Source organism: Parasteatoda tepidariorum, chromosome 5 (assembly GCF_043381705.1).
Source record: "Parasteatoda tepidariorum isolate YZ-2023 chromosome 5, CAS_Ptep_4.0, whole genome shotgun sequence".
Taxonomy (NCBI): Eukaryota; Metazoa; Arthropoda; class Arachnida; order Araneae; family Theridiidae; genus Parasteatoda; species Parasteatoda tepidariorum.
This window is the reverse complement of record NC_092208.1, coordinates 60,897,689-60,924,934: the sequence shown is the minus strand read 5'-3', so window position 1 is coordinate 60,924,934 and position 27,246 is coordinate 60,897,689. Positions and strand designations below refer to the sequence as shown.

At 28.9% G+C, this 27,246-nt stretch overlaps 1 protein-coding gene across 8 annotated transcripts in view; it reads left to right on the top strand.

The window, feature by feature from the left end:
• The window catches only part of LOC107440397 (irregular chiasm C-roughest protein), a 437,750-nt gene that overhangs the window by 365,954 nt on the left and 44,550 nt on the right, over window positions 1–27,246 (top strand). For all 8 annotated transcript variants that reach the window (XM_071181525.1, XM_071181523.1, XM_043046457.2 and 5 more), the window contains 3 exons: window positions 9,279–9,476; window positions 15,072–15,194; window positions 25,122–25,228. In XM_071181525.1, the coding sequence (XP_071037626.1) occupies window positions 9,279–9,476; window positions 15,072–15,194; window positions 25,122–25,228 (428 nt within the window). The remainder of the gene's footprint in view (window positions 1–9,278; window positions 9,477–15,071; window positions 15,195–25,121; window positions 25,229–27,246) is intronic.

Here is a 27,246-nt window from a genome sequence, read left to right as displayed (position 1 = left end):
AAAGATTCCCAAGATTAAAAATGCATTTATGCTGACGGAGAAATAAAACACTTTTTCCACTAAAAAAATTTGGAAAAAAAAACTCAACTATTACTTTACTGAAGTCAAAATACCGAACCTGCCCCCACACTGCACCACATCCACCCGGCATTAATGCATCGATCCGTGATAACGAATCTTTAACAAATCGTACTGCCAGATATGCCCCAATGCCAGTAATATGCATCTAAGGACGCGCAAGATATGCTGATTCAGTCGTAGCAGAGGCTTTCCTAATGCAACTTGCATTCCCTTCCCTCTCAAGGATTTGCATGCATATTGAGCAGCTTCCAAACTAATCGACTGTATCGTATAGCCCTGGCTGGGGCTCTATCTGCACGCCCCCACCACGACCCCCTTTGTATACACCAATCGTTATGAGAGCTTCATTGCTTGTCCTTAGCTTAATGCACTGCGGGCCTTTAAGACCCTGTCCATATCACGTTTCGCCGGATCTTAGTCTGGCCGGACTAACTTATTCACCAAGTGTGTTCCGACGGTCCGGATGTCTCCGGAGAAACGGAGTACGGTAGTTTAATGTAACGCGTTGACAGACGAGAGTTTAATTGTGTGGCTGTGGTTGATGTTTAATAGACATCGGTGACGCTGTGTTATTATGTTTGTTGCTCATACAATTATAAAATCACATCTCATCTTTAGTTTAATTCTCCAATGACTGGGTTTTGTTTATTTCGTAATCAAAAGATTTTAATATTAAAAACGGAAATTTAAATAAAAAAATAGGGATTTATTAGATTTAATATTCGTTAAACTTACAAGATGGCAATATTAAAAGCGAACAGTAATTGAAATTTTTTATCCTGCTGTGCGAAATTTTTATTCCTGATAAATCACGCATTAGTAGCAAAGAATTTGGTTAAAAAAGTATGGTATACATTGTTAAAATCAGTCGAAAAATAAATACCAATCGCCACAATGCCAAAAAATTCCTCATCGATACCTAAATTTTAAATATAACCTGTTATTTTTAGACCCGAGAAAGAGCACAAATCAAGAAAAAAAAGAACAGAAAACATTTATTTTCTAATAATAATAATAAATAAATAAATAAAAAGAAAGATAAAAAAAACGATGGAAACAAGAAACTGTTATGCTGCTATCTAATTTTTCCTTTAAAAAAATATATCTTGGTCTTTAAACTTGTGAACTTAAGTGCATTCTGATTAGATTTTTTTTTCTACCAAGAATGTTTAATCACTATAATTTTTTTTACCAAACTGTGTTGTTTACATCAGATTTTGATTTAAAAGCTTAGTATTCAATGTATGTACATAAAAACGTAAAAAAGAAACAATCCTTTTTTTTATGTACAAGTAGTTTAAAAATATGAGAAAAAAATAGGAAAAAAGCTATTGATTTTAAAAATATTTTTATAGAGTAATAAAACGAGGCACTTTTTTAAAAAAAATATATCTTGTCCGTTGATTCCAATTTTTTCTTCTTCATATATTCTTTTATTCTAAATTGGTGGACGTAGGCATTTTTTTAAAGAACACATTATACTTCCTTTTTTTTATTTAATTGATAATTTATTTGGTGTTCTTAATTTTCAACAAAACTCTAACAATCTATAAAAACAAATTTTAATTTATCAAAATAATATAATACGTATCGAAATAATAAAATCGTAATAAACGGTAAAGATAAGTACAGAATTTTTCAGAGCAAAAAATACGCTTTAGGTAAAATATTTCAATGATATTAATGCAAAAAGAAACTTTTTCCAAACAATTTATAAAAAAATCTACAATAATTACTATTTCATCAAAGAAAAAACCTCCCAAAAAATTATTCTGAAGAACAATGTTTACTTACTTCGTGTTCCATAATTATTCAAATAACGCAATTGTGAAAAGTTTGTCTTCTTAAACGGAATCAGACTCTTACAAACACATTCCAAAAAATCTTTTATTGTACAAAAGGAAAAAAGTACTTGAAGCCTCTGTTGGGTTAAAAATGGCAATACTTTAAACATTATCGACGGAACTTCCTTCCCAATCGAAAAGAAATTCAAAATAAATTTTCAAGAATAACATGCCTCTGTAAAAATCTTCAGAATTTATTTTAGAGAAATCTTGACATTTTCTTCATTCAGACCTCATTAATCACGGGGCTACTTGCTTCTGTTAAAAATAAAAATAATTAATTTCCCTTCGTTGAATAATTCTTCAATTTAATTTAAATTTCCCGAACTTACTTTCTTTAATCATTAAAATTTTTATCTGATTCTAGCCGTTTGTTTATTGAATTAGATTCTAAAAGCATTTTATTAGAAATTTAATTTGATTATTAATAATTTTCATAAAACTTTATAATATAAATTTTAAAGACCATTAACTGACATTGATATCATTTTAAAGAAGAATAATACATTAAATAAAATAGTTTGATAAATATATAATTAATAGAATATTAAAGGAATGATAATTAATTAATTTTATGAAACACTCAATTCATCTTTACGATTAATTTAGTTTTAATAATATACTTTATAATGTTTTTTGTTATAAAACTTATTATAAATATCTTGTACATGTATGCTTTATTTGTGACATAAGCAAATATTAAGAAAAAAATATTTTATTAAAACTGAGACAAGGTTATCTATGGAATAATCGTATAACTCTTAAATGTAAAAAAATAATATATTTTTCTGAAACTCATTAATGAAGTATTATCGTTATGAAGTAAATTAATGGAATTGTAAAGTATTTACTAATAAACGAATTTCAAGGAATGCATAATTTATTGAACATTATAGAATACTTAATTATTCATATTACATTATCATTATTAATTCATATTTTATAATGCTTATCTACGTTTTGACTAATGACACTGAAAGTTCTTTATCCAAGCTTTTCGGAATATTTTTTTTTTATAATTTAGAAATATAAATTAATAAATCCTTTAAAAATGTCTAATAATATTATAAAAACAAATAAAAACTGAAAAAACTTAAAATAAAACTTTTTTAATTTTTAAGAATAACCTAGAATCTTTCATTAAAAATAAGAGCATTGTCAGACTTATGGGGAAAAAATTATCTACCTCATCAATTTTTCAGATAGCTTTAATTTTGATCGCTTTGTTAATCCTTCCAAATTATTGTGATAATTATGCGACAACGTGTTTTTGAAGTATTACGCTTAAAATATAGTCTAGGAAACCCGAAAGATTTCAATTTTTTGCATAATTTAAATATAAAAGATTTATGAAAGTTAACCGGCTTTAACTTTTGAATCAATCTTAAGCCATGTTATACGAAATTTAACTTCATTTTCATGCATATGTAAATTAACATTTTTTTTTTAATCTCTCAAATTAGTGTCTTAAAAAAAGCGTTTTTTTTCTGAAAAATGTTCCTCAATGTTATAATTTTTAACTGGAACATCTATTCCTATGATTCGTTTTACTACCACCTACCGTAACCATATTCAATTTAATATTTATATTAATATTTTAATTAAAAAATTTACTTTTAGAGTAAATTCTAACAGATTATTTTCCATCGGCGCCATGTTCCTTGCTTTCACGAGAAAACAAAAGTATTCTCTTTAACTTCTAATCCAATACCAAAATTCGAACTTAATCAAATATTCTAATCACACTATTCAATCTTAATTACTATTAAATATAAAAGAGCTTTGCAATCTGCAAAAAAGCCGCCTGTCATACCACGAACTAAATCAAGTAAATCATCTCCCCGTTGCCAACTATCATAAGTAAGTAAATGGCATATTCTTTTTCCACTAAAGATCCGCAAAACGATCCTATTACTGTTACGTCATCAGTCGTCAGTAGAAACAAATGCACACCAATCATCCTTCCAGACCGTTGCCACTGATACAGTGCAAAACTTCCTTTCGTCTCTCACTTCGGATTCGTCTCATTATCAAGACAAACACGCTGCTCACAATGAGCCATTAGGATAAAGTGCGGTAAGCCACCATTAACGTCTGAAATACATCTTCATAACAAATGGTTATGGTCGGCCATCATAATGGTGAGATTTATGCAGAAAGTGCATCATACCGGCTTCTAGCTCTAATCTACATTGATTTCAGCTTTTCCAGGGAAACCTTAAATACTGATAGTCCCCCACCCCTTTCCTCATCTACCTCTCTCCGCCTTTCATCTGCCTTCTCCTATACAATACTCTACCTTTACCTGCGTATCATTGCTCTCAAGATTATTGAGTGAGTCGACAAGAAGGTAATTTACCTGAATATTTTTTAAAGTCTGGCTTTTGTGCCCCGATATATAAGACTCGGGCTTTAATCTTGCAATGAAGTCGTTAAATAACAAAAATTGGTATAGGTTAATAGATTTCAAAAAGGAAAATATCACAAATTTTACAAATCATTACCATACTAAAAGCGTTTAGACAGAAAATAGGAAGATAACTTGATCATAAAATGAATTTAAATTAACTAATTCCCATAAACTATCGTTATATAAAAAGAAATGCTCGTTTGTTTAGTATAACAACTAAAATAAAAAATATTGTTTTTAGTATAACACTAAAATTATTAATGATATCATAATGATCAATTCTTTCATCGAGAACAGTGAAACATTGTGTCAAAGAATAAACACAGTTTAAAAAATATAACTTTAAAAACATCAGACACCCGGAAAACTTATATCAACTTATTACGAAACACTAATAACAACAGCAGTATCAACTTATAACCTCGAACAATATTAATGCAAACTGTCTAAAATTGAAGCTAGTATATTTAATATTTTATATTATGAGTAAAATATATTTATAAAATACTCATAAAAAATGTTTAAAAAATTGAAGTTTAAAACCTTTTTCGATACACGAAAAACATACGGTATCAACTTATATCCTCGTACAATTTTAGTAGAAACTTTCTAAAGTAGAAGCTAGTATATTTAATATTGTACATTACGTGTAAAATATATTTATAAAATACACATAAAAAGGGTTAAAAACCTTTTCCGATAGACGAAACACATAAATTTAATTCTGTATATTACATATAAAATATATTGATAAATTACACTTAAAAAATTTAAAAAAATGATTTTTAAAACCTTTTTTGATACAAGAATTTTTCAGCTAAAATTCAGGAGAAGGTGACTAATGTTACAAATAACTTGGTATATTTAACAGTATATATTACGTGTCAAATACATTTATAAAATACACATAAAAATGTGTAAAAAATCGTGCTTTAAAGTCTGTTCCGATACGAGAATTTATTAGCAAAAATTTAGGAAAAAGCAGACTATAGAAATATTGTTACAAGTAATTTCTCACATCGTACTGAAACTATCCAAACTACAATAACCAAACACTAATCAGGCAACAACAAAAAAAAAAGAAACTATTAAACTGTCACATCTTTTCCCTTACAATAACTCCCTTTAATATTATGACCCAATAAAAGGACAGACAACCCGATCATATCAGCATTTACTTTTAATGGTTCTCCATAAACCCGTGAAATGAGAAAGATCGTTTAAAAAGAATACGTCAGTTCCTAATTGTCTATTTGTAAGGACGTGCCAGTCAATGCATGTTTCTCATTCGCCTCTTTAGATTTGGGTTTCATAAGCATTAGTGCATTTTCTTGTACTAAAACTCCAGCGTGTATAACGGAATCGACCAGGCCGCTTCAATTTGCTAAGTACAGTAATTTGACGCAAGCTTTATGGATGTAACCGAGCGGTAATTACTACGTGAGGCCAGCACGGTTTGCGGTTACGAAAACGTGCAGTGTGAATATTTTTGATGCCACTTGGAAGGCCGCGATGTGGCTTACATACGTGTCTTTTTCGAATAAATGTTTCAGAATGAAGGAAAGGTATTATTGATCAAGAAAGAAAATTACGAGTTTGTGAGGAGGAAATCAATTTTGAAAATCGTTTAAATTAAAAACGTGCTGCACAAATCAATTTCAGGGTAATTTAATGATTAGATACGTTTGTCCACGTCATTAAGCATTTTATTTTAAAACAAATAAGCTCTCTCATTTTCCTGAAATTTTTAATTTACAACAAAGCAAAATTTTTTGTAAGCGATTTATGTGACCCTTTTTTGTCGTAGCAATAAAATAAGAATGAAATAAAATAATTGATATAGTCCACTGTAAAAAATTACGATATAAAGTACCGACACTTTGGGTACATCATCAAGTAAAATCCATGTTTAACATAAATATTATACCGTGATTTTCACAGTAATATTTATTTAATTAGAGTGATTCAATAACTTTACGGTAATTATTGCTGTAAAAATTACAGTATATCAGATGTTATAATCCGTAACATGTTTCAGTAAAAGAAGAGATTTTACCATAAAAAAGTATCTCACTCATGGTGCCGATACTTTTTACCGTAATTTGATTCGAAATTTTTTAAAGTGCAGTTTAATTAGTTATGTTTAATAGAAGAAACTTATTAAATATAATTATGGAATTATAGCATAAATGCCCCCTATGAAACATCTAAATGTATTTTTCACTAAATACTCATGAAAAATATTTTAACAAATACTTAAAAAATTTTAACAAAAACTTTTACATCAAGAGCAGGGAATAAATTGAAAAGTGTACACAAATTATTTTCGGTGTTGTGCAGTGTACATTTATGCTAAAATTGCGCAACAAAATTATTTGAGCAATTTATTCCTACATCTGATTTGACGTAATTTTTTTTTTATAATTTTGTAAGATATTTCATTTGTTTATGAAGAAATTAATTGAATTAGGGCATAAATCTTAACTATCTAAATGTTATACTTGGCATATATCCAAGCTTCATTCATGTAAGCCAAAAACATGATTTAGTTATTCCATTAAACATGGAGAAAAATGTTCTGGTGAAATCATCGTACTGTAAAATAAAAAAAAATTTTAAAAAACATTATTCTGGTTTATAAAACCCAAATATACGTTATTTAAACCATTAATTTGGTAATGTGTCCTTTCATATGGTCATGAAATATATATAAATATTTTCAAAACTATAGTTTCTATCACCATACATTTAGTAAAAAATACAAAACAGAAAAGTAAATTTAACCGAATAAATGGTTTTTATTCCATTCTCTATAGTAGCATGATAAAATTACCAAATTTTATCACGTCTACTAAATTTTATCACATATTACAGAAACATATTTTATTGTTAATTATACCAAAATCACTACCAAAGCACTTCGGTAAAAATTACCGAGATTTTTAGTATTCCCGTAAAGCCAGCAGCACTTTAAATGTTACCATATTCTGATAATTTTAACTAATTTTTTTCATGAATTTAAAAAACCACAAATAAATGACTTAAAACATCATTTCCAAACTTTCATAATATATACACTGCAAAAAATTCCGAATCAAATTGCAGTAAAAAGTACCGGCACTAAGAATGCCGGTTTTTTTTTTTATCGTAAAATCCATTTTCATCGGAACATGTTGCGGAACAAAAAATTTGATATACCGTAATTTTTATGGCAATAATTATCATAAAATCACTGAATCACTTTTATTAAATAATTATTTCTGTAAAAATTACGGTATAATATATTACGGATGATTCAACCAAAGTGCAGGTACTTTATACCGTAATTTGTTCCAGACTATTTTGCCGTGCACTTGAAGCAACAAATCTTTTTAAGTTTATAATCAATGCTATAAGCAAAATAATACTTTTTTAATGCTTTTTGCTCGAAAAAATTTTTTTCTATGTACTTTGTATTACTTTTAAGACAAAGTGCCTTTTAGCGTAACGATTCTTTCCAAAGACTCGTCCAGTTTCTTTACAGACTTCTTTACTTTTACACTCAATCGGATCTGGACCTGATCGCGTTTTAAAATAAATAGCTTACAAAAAAGCTCTGTCCTATATCTAAACATGTGTAATGACTCATGTGCAATCAGTCATCAGCAATGTTCTTTTTTCTAAGAATATTTCTTTTCCAGATCCACCCCAACAGTATAATATTTCTTTTTTAAAATGATGAACCATAACAAATGTTTTGAAATCTAAAATGTTTACAGAAGAGAAACTCAACATCGCCCACTATTATTTACCTTTATTTGATTTTTAAAAAAAAACTTGCAAATTTAGTGAGTCAATGCACGTGTGAACATAATGAATAGGAACAAATTGTGAAATGTTTTTTTTTATTATTTTGGTTCAAAATTATTTTTTTAAACCCTTTATATTTATTTTGTTTTTTAACCCGTTTTGTGTTGTCAACGCCAAAATCAGATTGAAAAACGGCATAAACACTTTTTTGAAACACTAATTCGTTTCTATGCATTTTGTTAATGCTGTAACGTAAGCGTCTGCATATTTACACTGGCAATACACATTGTTGGACTTTTTTAGGTTAAGTATTGACAGTTTATTTTTCCATATGTTAATTTTGAAAATAAAATAAATTGAGCCCGTTTTATATGAATATTATTATATAAATTAACAAGTTTTATTTAATAGTTTTAATTTCTTTATGGACTGAACCAATTGGGTAATTCGAAACAAAGTTTTTATTGTTGATAAATTTGAAACATGCTTTGTAAGATAACTAATTTCAAACGCTTACGTTTATTATTCTTTTCAAGTTGTTTTATGTATTATCATTTATATAGGAATAATTTAATTTAGGAGAACAAATTATAAAACTTTTATGGTTTCAAAACACAATAAATTAATTTTATTGCAAGGTAAATTACTTTGTTAATAAATATAAATTTCAAACTGTTCAATTAAGTTTTTTTAGTTTCAATGGAAGATATGAAACATGCAGTTTTTTACTTTCAATATCATAATATTTAGTTCTTTTACAATTGCAATAGACAGAGAAAAAAATCTCTGGCTAATAAAACCAAAATATACGGTATTTATACCATTTGGTACTTTTTCCGTTCATATGGTTACTTTTATAATACCTATTACCACTCATTAGAAAAAAAACACAAAACTGAAATGTAAATTTAACCGAATAAATTGTTTTTATGCCATGCTCTATGTTATAATGGTAAAATTATCACTTTTTGTCATATTTACCAAAATTTTCCTCGTTATAATACCATATTTTCGTATTTCATTGATAATATTACCAAAATCAATACCAAAGAACTTTGGTAAAAATTACCGAGCTTTTTTGTTTTCGCATATTACACGGTAAATTTTATGATATTCTGATTCACTATATTTTCTTGCTTCTTTTATTTTTTCAGATGTACAAAGGCCACCCCAAAAATTTGCCATAGAACCTGCAGATAGGACTGCTATTGTAGGAAAACCGGCCGTCCTACCATGTCGAGTTCTGAATAAAGTTGGCACTCTGCAGTGGACGAGAGACGGTTTCGGTCTGGGTTCGGACCGAGAACTAAAAGGCTTCCCAAGATACACCATGGTCGGCAGTGACGATGAAGGCAAGTTAAATCAATTAATATCTTCATGATAGTTATTAACAACCAATCTACAGATTTAGATGAGTTGAACTGCACCAATCTATACGTGCTGTAGTTGCTAATAGCGACAAATATTTTTCCCTTTCATTCGCTACGCCGTACAGCAAACCATTTTGTACGACACATCAAGTGAAAAATTAAAAAACAATCAATTGATACAGATTAACTACGCCGTATTGTAAACTATCTTGTACGACACATCAAGTGAAAAAATTTAAAAAAAAACGATTGATACAGATTAACTACATCGTTCTGGAAACCATCTTGTACGACATAGCAAGTGAAAAATTAAAAAACAATCAATTGATACAGATTAACTACGCCGTATTGTACGACATAGCAAGTGAAAAATTAAAAAATCAACCAATTGATACAGGTTTGAAAGTAAGGTAATCTTGATGGCATTAACAATGATTTCTCAATAAGAGCATTTTACAAAATGTCTTATGGACATTTTAGATGCTTAAACATTTCAACGCTTCATTTCAATGCTTCAACATTTCAGGTGCTTAACCTTTTGATTACGGCTGGTACAACATGTAGACCACGTGTAATGTGATAACTGATACACCGTAAGGAAAAGGTTAATAAACATCTTAAGTACCAATAACACGCCACTGTGAGATAGAGTTGCAATTTTGACTATAATCACTTTTAATAGTTGTTTTATAATCTCTCGGGAATAAAATACATTATATTACATTCGGATTGTTATTTCAATACATCACCAAACTACATAGATCTGCGATGAAATAACTTGATAACTATGAATGTCTATGAGAGTGTGTTGGGCCAATATAATGAGAAACCATGTTTATTTTCAAATTGTTCAGAAATTGTTCAAATTGCTGTGAAAAATACCATGATTTCCTTGAAAGTCAGTAACATTTTTTTACGTATTCTGCTGCTATCTGGTGGAATTTTAGAAAATTTTGTACAGTATCCACCAGAGAGTAGATAAAAGAGGATCTTCGAAAAAAGTGTAACTTATCACTATGTTGGCCCAAGTCTATCCGATTCACAGATCAAAATAATATTCTAGAAATTCTGCTTAGTGAATTTGAAGGGGAAAGTTAATAAATATTGTTTGATTTCTTTATGTAATTTTCGCCATGTCCTGACCAGAATATATTAAAACTAGTCCATGAATTTAAATAGTGTTTTGAGACCATTTGCACTTGCATTCGAGCATAAAAGGCGTTTGCAGTATTTGCCAGAGGGTAGTTGTATCAAATCTTTGGACAGATCTAGATGTGTATGCAAAAAAATTGTGAGAAATAGCTGTAGCTGATTATTGTGAAACAATTTTTACTAACCAACAAAGTAATAAAACTATAAAAAAAGGTTTATTATTTATACTCATTTTTGAGTGTTTTTATTATATGAGGTAAATTTTTTTGTCATTTTTAAAGAAATGTTGATAGAAAACGCAAATACCATAAATCTGAACAGAGCAAATTAAAAAATATTGGTAATACCTACGAAAAAAATTTAAGATCTTGTTTCGCAGTTTTGTGAAGTAATGATCCATATCATTCGAACACTAACCCCATATATTTCTTTATGGTCACACGGAATAATCAAAAAGAATCATAGAATAATCTCACAGAATAATCAAAACAACTCTTGGAATTTATTTAGTCAAGTTTTCAATCCTCAAAAATTTCTTTTTTCTTATCACCAATACCCTTTGTTATATAGAACAATCAGACAAAATAAAAAGTAATCTAAAACAGCTCTATTTTCACATGCAAATCCATATATTCCAAATGCCTAGCCAATTTCGCTTCAAAGAAAAAAAATAATGGAAGAAACGTGAGAAAATCAAATAATATAATAGAAGTAAAATTGAAAAAAATGAGACAAGTTTAAGTGTTAAAGAAGAACAAGTTTCTTTTGAGACTCAAAAAAACCCTTTGTTTGTCTTCACAGCGAAAACACTTTACTGATATTTCATGCGTCTAGCCAAAAAATCAAAAGTGTTGATTTCTCTGTCTGGTTTTGTCATATTCAGTCCGTATATTTACATTTCAAAGCTGAAATAATGTGTGCGATTTCCATATTTTCGAACCATAATTTTCTCCTTTGAACAAACTATTTTAAATATTGAAAACAACCTGATTCAAAACATAATGAAATTCTCTAATTTTTTGGGAAAAGTAATATTAGAGATGAACTTAATCCCTTTTTAATGCGAAACATAGATTTTTTTATGCCTCAGAAAATAATTAAACATTTTATGGGACTTATCACAGTTTGCTATGGGGCATTGGATCCAACAAACAAATCACAGTACAATGAAAAGCATTGTGGTGCACATTTCATGCTTTTTTTGTGTGTGTTATTATAAATCTAAAAAAAAAGCATGGAAAATTCATTAAATTGAACTACACGGTAATTGATCACAATACAATGAAATCCGTTGTGATGATTTTTTTATGCTCTTTGTATGCGTGTGCTCGCATTATACATTTTGTGGGTAGACCACTCAAACCTCAAGAATTTTGTCCTAATTTTCATCACAATGCATGACTCCCATTTAAACTAAATTGTAAGAAATATTTTCATTAATTTAAAATTTTGTATGGACAGAATTTTGCTTATATTTTCTTTAAATTATTTAGTTTTTTGCGATTAAGAATCTTTAGTATTGACAATTAAAATTATATTTAGAATTGACAATTAAGAATTTAATCTTAGATTAAAAAAGAAGATTAAAAAACAGATTATCTTCGTATGCTATTAAGCACTCGTACTTATAAATCAACCATTCTATTGATTGACTTTTAATTCATCACTTATGGAAAATAGTAAATAAATCAACCATACGTTTTATCTTTATTCTGAAAAATGCTATCGTTTGCTATGTCCATTTCTTATGGCCCTTTTACTGTTAGATTTATGATGGTGAACCTTTATATTAATGTGAGTGCTTGAAATATTTACAGTAACAGATCTTCTTTTTTTGTAGTTGCCAATTTTAAATATAAAAATAAAGCCTTTTTCACATTTCCCGATTAAAATGGCAAAATATGAACTCCGGATACCGCAACCGTAGCCGGAGTTTTTTTAATCTGTCTGTTAAAAGTTACATATCCAAGTAATTTTAAGATAAAACGTTTTCACGCAAAAAAAATAGTTTAAAAAAGAAATTAATATAAATATCAGAAAAATAAATTTTAAAAAAATACTTAAGTTTTTAAATGGTTCCAAAGAGAAGCAAAGAAAAATCGATGTTATTCGTATTCTTCATGCCAGTCTTGGCTTTAGCAAACGATAAAATTCTTTTTTACTCCATTGAAGAATAAAAGTATATAACTGCACTTTTCAAAAAGGGGCGAAATTTTGGCAGATTAAATCCTTCTTATAAGCCATAAAAACAATTAAATTTGACGGGCTTGGCTAATAAATAACTAGAAAAAGCGCGAGATTTCTTGCAGCCAAACAATAAAAAGATTTTACTTGACTTGTCCGAGAATTGTTCAGAAATATAGTTTTGCGACTCAAAAAGCAGTTATATATTTTTACCTTTTCGTTGTTAAGTTTATTTTTCCAAATTTGATGTCATAAGCGATGATTTAGGTTTATATACATTAACGTACGTACTATTTCGTATCAAAATATAGACAAACTATTTCATAAAATCATTAACTTGGAAAAAAGTTTTCGAATGCGACATTAATATACTTTTTGAGAGACTATTAACTTTTTATTAAACTGTTATCCTGATTCATATTTTGTCATATATTTTTTTAATTTATAGTTATAATATAGACAGTGACGAATCAAAACTTAATTATTTTTTTTTTAAATAACATCCTGCTTTATATTATTTTTTGAGTATTACTATTGATTTTGAAATATATATATGTACAATTGTATATGATGAAATCTTATTCTACTTTTTTCTTTCAATAAACTGGTATACTTCGGCTTTATAACAAATTCTAACAATTCCTATTTAATTTTTTTCACTAAATTTTATTCTACTTTACAATATATTCTTTACTGTTAGAAATTTCTCGGAAAAGATAGCTAGTTTACAATTTATTTAATTGTTATTTTACCATATTCAACCAAACAGTAAAACAACCATGAAAACGTTGGTATTTAAACTGTTAACTGTTTTCATTTACTACTGTTTTAACAACTAGAGTTCCTAGCTTCTCTGTACATACTTTAGCAGAGAGGGCTAATTTGTCAATCTCATGACCGGCTGAACGAGGATTCAAATCTCAGTGTTCACACCACAATATATCTTTCATTTCTTCTGTACGTGAGGAGTTCCGATGGCCTACGTGATTTTGGTCTATTGGAATACGAAACTCACGTTCACTCATAATGGCAGCATCACATAGATCTGCTTAACACAGAAAGTTCACTTGTCAAAATACAACTCAACCACAACCTAACTCCAATATCCAGTTAAATTTCACTTTTTATAGTTTTAAAACCATGCTAGTTGTAAATGGTTACGAAAGAGCATAGTCTGGTAATAATGGGTTTTTACCACATCAATTGTAAACAGTTTCTAAACCATAAAGATAATTAATGTTCCTAACCATAAACTGTATGGTTAATTGGATGGACAGACTACTGCCGGTTATTTTGCCTTAATTTTAGAATGAAAATTCTTACAGTGTTGAAATTGGCAAGTAATCCTTTTGACAGCTACTCTGCAGTAGTTATTTAAACAATAATCTATATAGTTAAGTGTTTTAGTAACTGTTTTACAGTTCATTTTTTATTTAATTGTTATTATTATTAATAATTACTAATTCTAATTACTAATTACTAATACTTAATTACTAATTCTTTAAATTCTAATTTAAAAAATTTCTACTTTACATTTATACTTAAAATTTGCAATTAATTCCTAATTAATCTAATTCTAATTTCTAATTGCTAATCCTTAATTACTAATTCTTTTAATTCTAATTAAAAAAATTCTGCTTTATGTTTATACTTGAAATTTGCAATTAATTCCTAATTAATCTCATTCTAATTGCTAATACTTAATTACTAATTCTTTAAATTCTAATTAAAAAAATTTCTACTTTATATTTATAGTTGAATTTTGCAATTAATTCCTAATTAATCTAATTCTGATTACTAATTGCTAATACTTAATTACTAATTCTTTTAATTCTAATTAAAAAAATTCTGCTTTATGTTTATACTTGAAATTTGCAATTAATTCCTAATTAATCTAATTCTAATTTCTAATTGCTAATACTTAATTACTAATTCTTTAAATTCTAATTAAAAAAATTTCTACTTTATATTTATACTTGAAATTTGCAATTAATTCCTAATTAATCTAATTCTAATCAGTGATTGCTAATACTTAATTACTAATTCTTTTAATTCTAATTTAAAAAAATTCTGCTTTATGTTTATACTTGAAGTTTGCAATTAATCCCTTTGACAACTACTTTACAGTAGTTCTTTAAATAATACTCTTTAGTAAATTACTTTGACAACTGCTTTACAATCATTCTTTAGAAAAATTGTATCTCGCTTTATAATTAATTCTTGCATTTTGTTTATTTACAGGTGATTTCTCACTTCAAATTGGCAGCGTAACACTTGAAGACGATGCTTTATTTCAGTGCCAAGTTGGAGCTGCCGATGGTGTAAATGGTATCCGGTCCCGAAACGCTGCCTTCACTGTATACGGTAAATATTTTTATTATTATTATTATTTGTATTTTAATTAGTTTTTCTGTATATTTATAACTTTTTTCCTGTTCAGTTTAAAATATTCTTAAAATAATATAGGGGAGCGCTATATTGTAAAAAGACAAAATAATTAACAATTCCTCTTCATTTTAATGTTTTCTGTTATTATTCCGATATTTAGAGACAAAAAGGAAAAGGAGCAAGCTACTTATTATATTGAATATTACCAAACATACCAAAGGACTTTTCGTTTTTCAAAATTTAAAGGAATTGTATCGAAACTACCAGAAAATTAACTGTATTCGTTTATGTTTTGATCTTACTCGCATAAAAAAATATAGTTTTTAAAACATATTTTGTTGTAACTTTTAAAAAAATATTACTTTGAATGGTTTTGAAAAGTATTGCATTAGAAATACAAATTTGACTCGAATGTTTAAAGCATAATTCAAATCGGCATTTCATCCTAACGAATTTGAAGAAACACTTATATTAATATATNATTAAAGTTAGATCACATTTTCCCTAAAAGAATGCTCATAAACAGATCTTTTAAAAGAACTTCAAATGCAAAAATTTTAAGAACTCAAACTTTAAGATAGAATTTAGGTTCTCAACTCTGCTTTCTAAATCCTAACATTTAGAATAAAGTGACTTTATTCCAAAGGCATAAACTGAGCAGCAAAATCGACCACACACTCTACCTAAAGAAATTCCACACATGGCACAGTCAAAATCCAATATTATAAAAGGTTTCTCCTTTCTGGATTGGCCATTTAAGGTTGTGAGAGATGGCCAACTTGCGGATTCGGTTTGGCCATGATTAAGTTTCCATAGAAGTATTGGGCAGAGATGGCGGTCACTAAATATTACTACACGGACTATAAATGTGGCAATTCGATTTATATCCTATGTATTTAATGGCAAGAGAAGATGTGTGAAAAGTTTTACCTTATCTACTCTGTCCAGCCGGACCAAAACTCGTTGCCATTCTCTGCTTGTATTTTCTTAAGCATGGGGTAACCTTTTGGCGAGTTATCGCTCTTCTAAGTTCTGAAGTAATAAAAATTATTCGCATCATTAGCTAATATGATATTGCGGAATACTTCTGTTTTTATTACTTACAATTTATTTTTAAAGAATCGTGTTATATTTTGTGTCTTCTTAAGTTTTTACTGATTGCTAAAAACTCAAATTAATAATATTGTTGCTATTTAAAAATGGATTGGAAATTTAGATCGAAAAATTTTTGTTCTTTAATTTGAAATATTGTGATCATGATAATATTATATCTTCAAATCATTTTTATTCGTATTACTTACATTATAAAAATCATCAAATAGCACGTACTTTAAATGCACAATCCTTTGGTAAATACTAACTAGAAATAAGAAAAGGATCTTCATACAATTTAGAAATCTTTATGATTAGTTATTATAAATAAAACAAAATCGGAAACTCTTGACGAAAATCTTTATTTATAAAGAAGATTTGACCCCATAATTACATTCGATCATTATAATTTGCCACGATTCTAAGTTGAATTGCATCATGTTGCAGACTGCGAATGCATTGGCTTTTTTTTGCCGATAGATGAAAATTTGGAAGTAACACTGTTTTATATTTATGTAACACGATAAAGAATGTTCTCCTTAGAAAGAATTGAAAATATTACAAGAATATGTTAAATGATAATTTAGTGAATCTCAGAAAATGGCAATGTATAGGTAAAATTGAATTATTTGTAAAGACAAAAACAAAACAATATGCATTTTGAAATTGCACACCTAATATGTTATACCATTTATCTTTTTCAAGTGTAACGAGCTTTTAACTTTGGTCCTCGAATACTAATGCAATTATTTTAAGTACTTGTCCTTTTATTTTCGTCGCTCTAAAGCTGTACTGGCAGCTGTCTGAGAAACATCCCTGAGAATGATCCGAAGACGACAAACACACCTGTTCACACACACTTCACATCCAGTTTCACAGGGAGGCCACATTCACAGATTATCCATTCATCTACAGATTGTAATTTTGATCTGAACTACAGTACGGTCACTTTTCAATCCAGTTACCCCAGAGGTATTGATTGTTAAACGTTATGGGAACTTGGAGTGACCCTGGCAGATTTAGCGTACACCAATCACCGGTGGGCGGGCAATTATGTTAAAAAAGTGGAAAGTAGACTGGCTATGTACTTAGTTTTCCATCATTCGTTTATAGCCTAAATCAAGCTTCTATTAAGTTACCTGTTTAAAATTTTTAACAAAACAATTTAAAAAAATAGAAGGGTAAATTTTTCAATGCTTATCATCATTAGAAATATATTCCAAAATTATTACGCCCAATACAAAATTTTAAAACCAACCTTAGAATTTTAATCTCAAATTTCTTCCGAAAACTTGGCGAGAAGAAGAAGTAAAAACATTTCTTTGGACCGGCAACCCGGGAGAGCGAATACAACTTAGGAATAATCCGGAAAACTCCCGGACTGCTTTTACGCTGGCACCTTCACCATTGTTCATCGGCACAAAAGAGAACGCAAAGGCGGCCCACTATTAATCCCCTTACCCCCTCCATTCTCATTGTTGCCTGCCTTACTCTCAACAATGGTCACGAAACGAAACTTTTACCCTCGTGCCACCCCCGCAATCCCAGGAAAATATGGTGCACTGCATACCCCACACATCATAATAGGGTTGCCTTTCGTATCTGTAAGCGGCAAATTTTAATTACTAGAAGTTATAACCCACGTACAAACAAACTCTAGGTAAAGCGTTTGCTGTGGAAAAGATTTCTTAAAAAATAGACTTGGAGCGGATCTAATTATCAGGTTCAATAGAAAAGGGGAAAGTTTGTTGGAGAAGGTGTTTATTTTGAAGTCTTATGGCGCTTTAAAGAGATTCAAGGAAAATGTGATTAACTGGAAAATCTATTAATTATTGATGAGTCCTAAAAATGAGTCGTTAAGGAGATTTGCCACATGTTGATTAGAAGGCGAGGAAAATTTTTCTCCTAGTTGCCAGTGTTTAAAATAACGTTTTATTCCAAAGAATTGAAAGAGAGGCTTTTATGTTTCCTAACAATTGCTCAATTCTCCGGAATTCTGGATTTGAAGAATAATTAATGCATCATTCAATTTAACTTATCAAAATAATGGCAGAAACTCTTTGATAAGTTTATGTCAGATATGAAAGTGTTTTTCATCTGGTACTAATTAATTGAGGATTATCCGGCCGAATTAAAAATTTTAATTGCCATTATTTAAATACCTGATGTTTTATGAATAATTAATTAATTATCAATACAAACATTTGTTTCATTGTTTTGGTTTACTTGTTCTAAAAACTCAAAATAAGTCAAAGAATTACTTAATAATAAACATAATTAGGCACTAATTTGCAATTTGACAATTTTTCGTAAATTTTTATCCCGATTTTTAAAAACTCTTTTTAATCCACTTCGCTTTTTAACAAAAACTGAATTTTAAAGTTATATAATTAAAAAAATTCATTCAATTTTTTTTTAAAGGAAGCAAAGATTTTAAAATAATCTTTATTCATATCAAAGTAGGACTACGAAAATCATAGTATTTCTTAGAACAGATGGAAACAAAAATACAATCAGAATACAACCATCAACAGTATCTTGGCTATGAAACAGTTTATGGGTCATATTTGTAATATACATTATAATATACAAAAAAAAAATAATTTTCAATTTCAATGCAACCGGAGAGCAAATAACAGAAACTATATTTGTAATCAAACTTATTCCTTTAAAAAATCTGCACTGCTATAATTTTATAAAGTTCTTATATTATTCTAACAGTGTATTACTTTCATAATTAGACTATAAATTTCATCAATTGTGCACATAGCTGCTGAAAGTTAGTGAGTCATCAAAATTGCATTTTTATAATGAATGCTATAAGCTTTCTAGAATTAATATTGAATTTACGCTAACACTGCGCATGCATAAGTACTGAACACTTTGATATCTAAGTACTGGCAGATCATCATTATTATTTATTGCATAAGCTCAAAGTGACTCTGCAATATATTCCTTCTGAACATTATGTCAGTATTATTACGAAGTTATGGAATCCGTCGAAACTTCTCAAGTATGTATAGGAGAATTCATTTGCATTTGATTCCTTAGTAGATTGTGAAATTGGTTCGATTCTATGTCTTACCTCTTTCGTGTAATACAACTGCTTTTGTGTTCGATATTTGATTTCCGATATATATTATATGGCAAAGTATGCATAGATACTTTCCAAATGTAAATAAATTTGTGTATACATGCATGAAAAAATTCTAATTTAGATGAATTTTGTTACAAAATTCTGAGATTCAATTTTTTTATGTTATCAATAAAATCATAATACAGTAATAAGCATTGCAGCATCCTTTTGCCATTTTATTTTTATACTTCAATTCCTTGTGTCTTTGGTTAATGCATATGGGGCCAATAATGTGGAATCAAATGCTTTTGAAATTCAAAAACATTGCAGCAGGAATTAAATTTGAATTTTTAGTTAAATTATACACGTCACACACAAATCAATAATATACATTCTGTCGAAAAAATTTCCCGAAAAATAAAATGGACAATAAAATCGTAATACAATAATAAACATTGCAACATTCTTTTGCAGTTTTATTTTTATACTTCAATTCCTTGTGTCTTTGATCAATGCATATGGGACCAATAATGTAGAATCAAATGCTTTTGAAATTTAAAAACATTGCAGCATGAATTAAAGTTGAATTTTTAGTTAAATTATACACGAGACACAAAAAACAATAATATACATTCTGTCTAAAAAATTTCCTGAAAAATAAAACGGACAATAAAATCGTTATACAATAATAAACATTGCAGTATTCTTTTGCAGTTTTATTTTTATACTTCAATTCCTTGTGTCTTTGATCAATGCATATGGGACCAATAATGTAGAATCAAATGTTTTTGAAATTTAAAAACATTGCAGCATGAATTAAAGTTGAATTTTTAGTTAAATCATACACGAGACACACAAATCAATAGTATACATTCTGTCGAAAAAATTTCCTGAAAAATAAAACGGACATGTAAACTCGTGGATTCTTTTCCCTCGATTAGGATAAGCGCCAAGTTCCTAAAATTCCGCTTCCAAGAGAAATTTTTAGCCCTCTCTGATCTAATGGGAAATCTTTTAAAAGCGATTGCAGTTTCTTATATCTTTACTAGAACCACTCTTCGTGTTCAAACTGTGCTCCTTTTCTGTTGCAAGTTTGCTACTTGCTAATGTTTCTTTCCTTTGCTGACATATAGATAGATGGATTCCTATTCGCACTGCCGTTAGAAACAGATCTACTGTAAGTACTGATTCAAAAGGGAAAAAAGGGACAAAAAAGGGAATTTTTCGTGGTCGTCATGGCCCATTTGTTCCCTGCTGTCATTTGTCAGAGGCACCAGAGAAGGGGCGGAATAAGAAACTCAATTGGCCGAAAATCTGCCTTATTTTAAGTTAACAAGAGTTCTGAACCGAACTATTGGGAATAATATACATTAGATTATCCTTTAAGAATGTATTATGTAATAAATATTCCCTTTTTGTGATGGACTGGATTTCATTCATCTTCAGAACATTACTGAATCAATAGCGTGTATGGCATCATAGCATCAATATCAGTGTAATAATAAATAATGCCGAATACCAATAGCAGTAGGAAAGTAACACCAGTTTGTACAGATAACAGACATGAATTCTGCTTTTACTGCAAAAAACAAGCTAAATACAGATATATGTAATAAATAATGCGAATACCAATCAGTTTATACAGCAGTAGAAATCTAAAATCAGTTTGTACCTCAAGGTAACAGATGTAAAGCATCCTTCAGCCGTGGGAAAAAAAACTTATATGCAGATATGCAGTACTAGATAATTGTGAATATCAACCGGTTTGTACAGCAGAAGAAATCTAAAACCAGTTTGTACCACAACATAACAAGATATAAAGCCTGTTTTTGCTGCAGAAAAACAGCTCGATGCAGATATATAGTTATACATAATGTGAACACTAACTGCTTTATACAGCATTATGTACAGAAAGAAAAACCCATTTGTGACGCGTGGCAACAGACATAAATAACAAATTAAGGCAAGCAAGGTAACAATTAAATGAAATATGTTAATGTTCTTACAAAAGCTCATTCACAAATTTAAGATATACTGTAGTTAGAGATAATAATAATTGTTTTTTTCTTGTAGCACCAAATACAGAAGAGAAACATATTTTTCAGAAAATATATACTTTAAAATATTACTAATTTGCAAATTAAAGCGTTACAACAACAAAACTAGATATTTTTATAAATTAAATTCGTCATTACAATACACCATCGTCATCTTATTACACTATTTTTCAATAAAACAATCTGACGAGAATTTTTTAAAACATTTTAAAATTTAAGAGTGATTTTGCTTTTTTATTTTTAAGTAATTGAAATAAATTGCAGGCTATGACTATTTAAGACAAAATTCAATTTTTAGGAGTAAAAAATGCTTACTGAAAAAACTCGTTTTTTTTGCTCAAACAAATTATATAGTACAAATATTGTATACTATATGATGATAAATATTTTATTATGTACTTATGAAAGTTAATTGGAAGCAACTATACAATAGAAAGGGTTAAAATAAACAATATGTTGCATAAATTACATAGTTCCATGGGTTATCTCACAGATTAAATTTTTTCTTATATATAAGTATTGTTTTTCTTTAAACGTTTCGAAATCTAAAAATGATTGTGCTTTTCCTAGTATTTAACTACTTTTACAATTATTTTTTTTATTTTTGAATTGAAGAAGCTCTTTTATAGAATAATTGAAAAAAATAAAATTGTAAGCCATGGATAAACGAAAAAATTCAGTTTTTACGACTGAATTATTTACATCACCATTGAAAGAATTTTTATAACAATAGTGAAGACTTTTTTCTTCTTTCCTTTCTTCATTTTTTTTCCTGTACTCAGAATTTAAAGGGTATATAATTTTTTACACTTTACTCATTTCTAATTTCCTATTCATTATTTCCTTTTTTTTTATTTCGGGAATGAGAAATTAAAAAAAAAACTGCCTTTTCTTTAAGGATAGCAAAAAAGTAAGAATTCCTCCTTAATTGTTTTCAACTTCAAGTATTCTTATACTCCGTATTAATTATACGGCTGAAGGAGTTTAAATAACTTAGTTGGCCGTGTTTTCTGCGCTTTTATTATTTCCTACCTTTCTCTATGAAAGGTTTGAAAAACGTTCCTGAGATATTTCCAAAACGTGCTCCGATGCTGGGCCAAATCGAAAACCCCGGGGTTTGGGGTGAGTGGCTTATGGAAGAGCAAAATTTTAATTTATTTTTCTGATAATACCTCTTCAGTGCCTAACCACTGCCTTAATTCGATTTTACAGAGCCCAGGCAGTGCAAATTGCATTGTTATTTTACTTCGTCCTTACCATCCATCTTGGCCTGATAAATATGAACTTTAAATTTATTCTCTCTTAAATTTGAGCCTTGGCGATGATATTTGGTTAAAGATGAGATTACTGGAATTTTTTGAATCAAACGGGGTGGAAAAAGATAATGATGAGCGCCTCGGCCATTTCAAAGATGTTAATTTTTTTTTTCAACCAGGTTTTACTCCAGCTTTAAATTCGATTCTTTTAATTCAAGTGTTGTATTGTGATTTTAAAAGTTTAAAGTGAATTGTTTCTACTTGATTTAATTACTAATCAAGCAGAGGAAAATCTAGTCTATGTTAATACGAGTTTCATTGTTTTTCGTTAATTTTCGTTATAAGAGCTGTTTCGTGATGAATTTAAAATTCGAATTGAAGGAAAATTTCAGTTTTTAAAATTGCGTTTATTTCGGTTACTTTTCAAACTTTTTTATGAAGAAAGGCTTTTCTAATAATTGAAAATTTTATTTTACAGTTTGAACTAAAATTACTTATAACTTTTTTTGAAAATAATAGTACTGCTTAGCCGCACATAGTATTTATTACTAAATCAGTGTAACTAAGCAGCTTAAAATTTGAATTTTTTTTTAATTCAAGTGTTGTATTTGCGATTTTTAAAAGCTAATTATTTCAGCTTGATTCAATTGTTCATAAAGCGAAAGAAAAAGTTGTCTATTTTAATCAGCGTTTCATAGTTTTTCGTTAATATTCGCTGTAAGAGCTGTTTAAGGATAAATTTATTTGGGAAATTGAAGGAAAATTACACAGATATGATTCTTTAATTTTTTTTTTGTTCCGAGTATTTCTTTAAAAACTCTTATGAAGTCATACTGTTTTATTAATTCAATATACATGAGTATCGTTTCAACTAAAGTGATTGTAAATTTATGGTGAAACGATAGTATTACTAAGATGTGAGTATTTTTGTTGAGAAAAAAAATAGTCTGCCAATGAAATTAGGAGTCTTAATTAGGAGTATTTTTTAAAAAGTGTGCAGGGTTCAAATTATAATAAAATTTCCTAATGTCAAGATAAGATACTGATACTCTTTCCACTCTAAGTCATAATTGTATGTATTAATATAAATTTGGGAAAAAAATTCCTTTCATCCAAAAAAAACAAAGAAAAAAAAAACTCCAAATACAATCAATCAATCTTAATTGCAAATTAAGATTGATTAAGAAAATCTATTTGAAATAAAACAGATAAATGAATATTTAATGATATCTCTAAAACTACTGGGATCTGACAACTTTTAAAAAAGGTATTTAAATGATAGATGCCTCGTATTACGTGGCCATAAATAAACACGAGCGTCAAAGAAACACTAATTTTATTCCTATTTCTGGCACAGAACGTACTTGTAATTGGAATATTTTTTTATTGTTAGTCATTTTATAAATTTGTAGTTGTTATTATGTGAAATATATAAAAGAAATTTAAAATCAAAGTTATAAAAAGAGTCGTCTTGTTGCAAAATTTGCTAAGCTTTCCTTTTGTTTTTTAAATTCCAGTTAAAACAACTTCTGTTTCAGTAGTTAGTTTTACATTCATTTTAAACATAGAACACTTTGTCTTAAACAGAGTCTTTCGATTTAGTCTTTGAAAGAAATTACTTTCAATTAAAGTAAAAATAAAATCTGCATTGAAAAAAAGTTATGGTCAAAATTACCAGAATACGATGAAATTTATTGTGTTTCTGGCTCAATGAGATGATCAAAAAGCTCGATAAGTTTTGCGCTGTGGTAATGATTTTGGTAAAATTAGCAATAAAATATAGTTTTATAATCTGTGATAAAATTTGGCAAAAATTTGGAACTTTTGCCGTGATATATATTATCGAGCATGGCATAAAAACCATTTTTTTCCAATGACCTACGTCATACAGGCATCTGAAGGGCAGATTTGGTAGCCACTTTTCTAGGGGCACCATATTGGGTGGGCCAATGTTAGCTCCCATAATAAGTACAGAGAATGAAAGAACATCCATGTCTTGCCCGGGATTCGAACCCAGAACCTTTCTGAAGCAAGACCAGTTTTCTGGCCCCTACACAGGCCGGTCGGCATAAAAACCATATATTCAGTTAAATATATTTTTAGGTTTAAAATTTTTTTTCTATATGTGTGGTAATTATGAACTATAATTTTGAAAACCAGAAATTTCGGTAAACCATCGGGGGTATGTGTAAGTAAATGTTGGGTTTAAATGCCGTATATGTTGGTAAATTATGGTTTCTTTTTACCAGAAATGCCATTGCCATACAGCATGATAATTTTACCGGAATTCGTACGGAAAACACTACACGAGATTTTTTCAGCTGGATAATAATTTTATATATTAGCAGTTAGTTTAAAATTAAAAATCAATTTTTAGAACATCTTGTATAGATTATTAACTTTTGTTTTTTGTATTTTGTAGTTCCACCAGAACCACCAAAAATTGTACAAGGTGATTTCTTGCGAACGACAGCGGGGATGACAGTTGAATTAACTTGTGACTCACATGCAGGAAAACCCCCAGCCGAGGTAAGAATGTTATGAAAACTCTCATATACCCAGTAAAACACAAACAATCAAAAACAGAATAAGACTTCGTAAAAACTGACCGAAGTTAATTTCAAATTCAAACCAAACACCTTAATTAAAACATGCAGTTTTCTAATAGGTGAACTTAATGTCCATTTTTACTGAAATTATAGCTATTTAATTATTAAATCTTTGCATAAAACATTATTAAACAAAATAAGGAATAGGACAGTTTAAAGCTTATCTTCCGCAGTAATGTGGAAAAACAACTATAATGCTTTTCAAGTCAGTCAAAATTTTATTTTATACAAAAAAAAACTCTTTTAATTAATATTTTTTCGCCTTTGGAAGCTGCTGGTTAATGATAACTATTTTAACCCTAATATAAATTCTCTATCAATTTCATTCGTAATTTAAAATTTAAAGTATAGATAAACAGAAAATAATCTATAAAATTCCAAACGTTGAAAGTTTTTTCCAACTGTCAAATGGCTTACAAATTATGTCAGAAGTATTACCACTTTCCATACCAGAAACTAATACTGACTTAATTTGTTTTACAATTTGAACATACCCAGGGAAAAAAATCAGCATTTGAAATTTTATAATTTACTCTTGGTTTCTCAAATTCCTTGAGTTTTAAATGTAATTAAAACAGAATTTTCCATGAAGGGTTCCTTAAACTATTTAGCAAACTGTTAATTTCCAAAATATTGTGGAGGAGAGAAACGTAAACAGAAATATTTCAAGTTGTTTTTGCATCCACCGTAGATTTTTCTGCCGAAAAAAAAAACTATTTAGTGTCAAAATGAAATAATAGTTTCATCAGAATAATAACCCTATGATAATAATTACACTACATTTTACATTCTATTGTTACATTTTGTTTCTTTCTGTGCACTTTGTTTTGTTGATTTGTTAGCCAAAATGTTTAAAATGTGTTTCTGTTATTATTATGAATTCAGCATTGGTGGTTTGAATTTAGAATAATGTTTCCTAGCAATAATTAGCTAAAATATTTTTCTAAGGTACAAGGAACTTTTTATTTTGACATATTTACAAAAAATATCTAGCGAAGCATAGAAAAAATACACCTTTCTTTCATATCAGAATAAGAAAAAGTACCCTATGTCAATTCAAAACTTTAAAAAACAATTCTTAATGAACCTATACCAATGAGAATCGTATCAGATGTTTACTTTTTAAAACTTTGAATTAAATGTTACCATTTTCTGTAACAAGCCTCTTAAATATGCAGCTAAAGGTAAAAATTAAGTCTTCCAAACACTGCAACATATAATCTTCTAGCAGAAAGCCTTAATTTGTTTACACGCTTATGACTTATAGTACTTCCTAAATTTCTTAAACACCTGAGTTTTTCTCGAGTGTTAATCTACTTTTAATTTGTCTTTGAAGGATATGATGAAATGGCCAGCAACCATTCAGAAAAAAAAAAACTATCTCGCATCGCAAAGTTAAGCTCATATTATATATCTTTCTAGCATAACTGAGGAGAAAAAAATGGCTAATAAGTGGGCTTTTGAACAGGTTTAAAAAATTATGTTTCTTAATGGTGTCGGCATCATTTTCTAAGTGAGTTAAACCTTCCCTTGATTACTAAGGATCAAAACAAAACCTCTGCAGCATTGTGTAAGGGGTGGATAGGAGATCCAGAAGATGTTACCTATCATTTTGAAATTCTTTTCTTCTGGAACATTCGATTTTTTTTCCCAGCACTTTTTCTTCTTCGGCCAAGCTTCCCGAGGCTTCCAAATTAGAAGGGGGAGTAAAATATCCTGTGTAAACGTGACGTTCAAGCTGTTGTTTTGTGGCAAATTAGTACCAAAGAGGGGTGGTCTGTTGTGTGGTGATGGGGTGGGCGGAAAAAGGATTCCAGAAGATTCCAGATGGCGTGGTAAGGGTCTGCTCATTAGTGAAAGCTTTAACCACACACCGAAGAACGTCTGTCACCTTTCTTAATTATTGCTTCGGTAAAAGACGAGAAGTGGGGGTGTGGA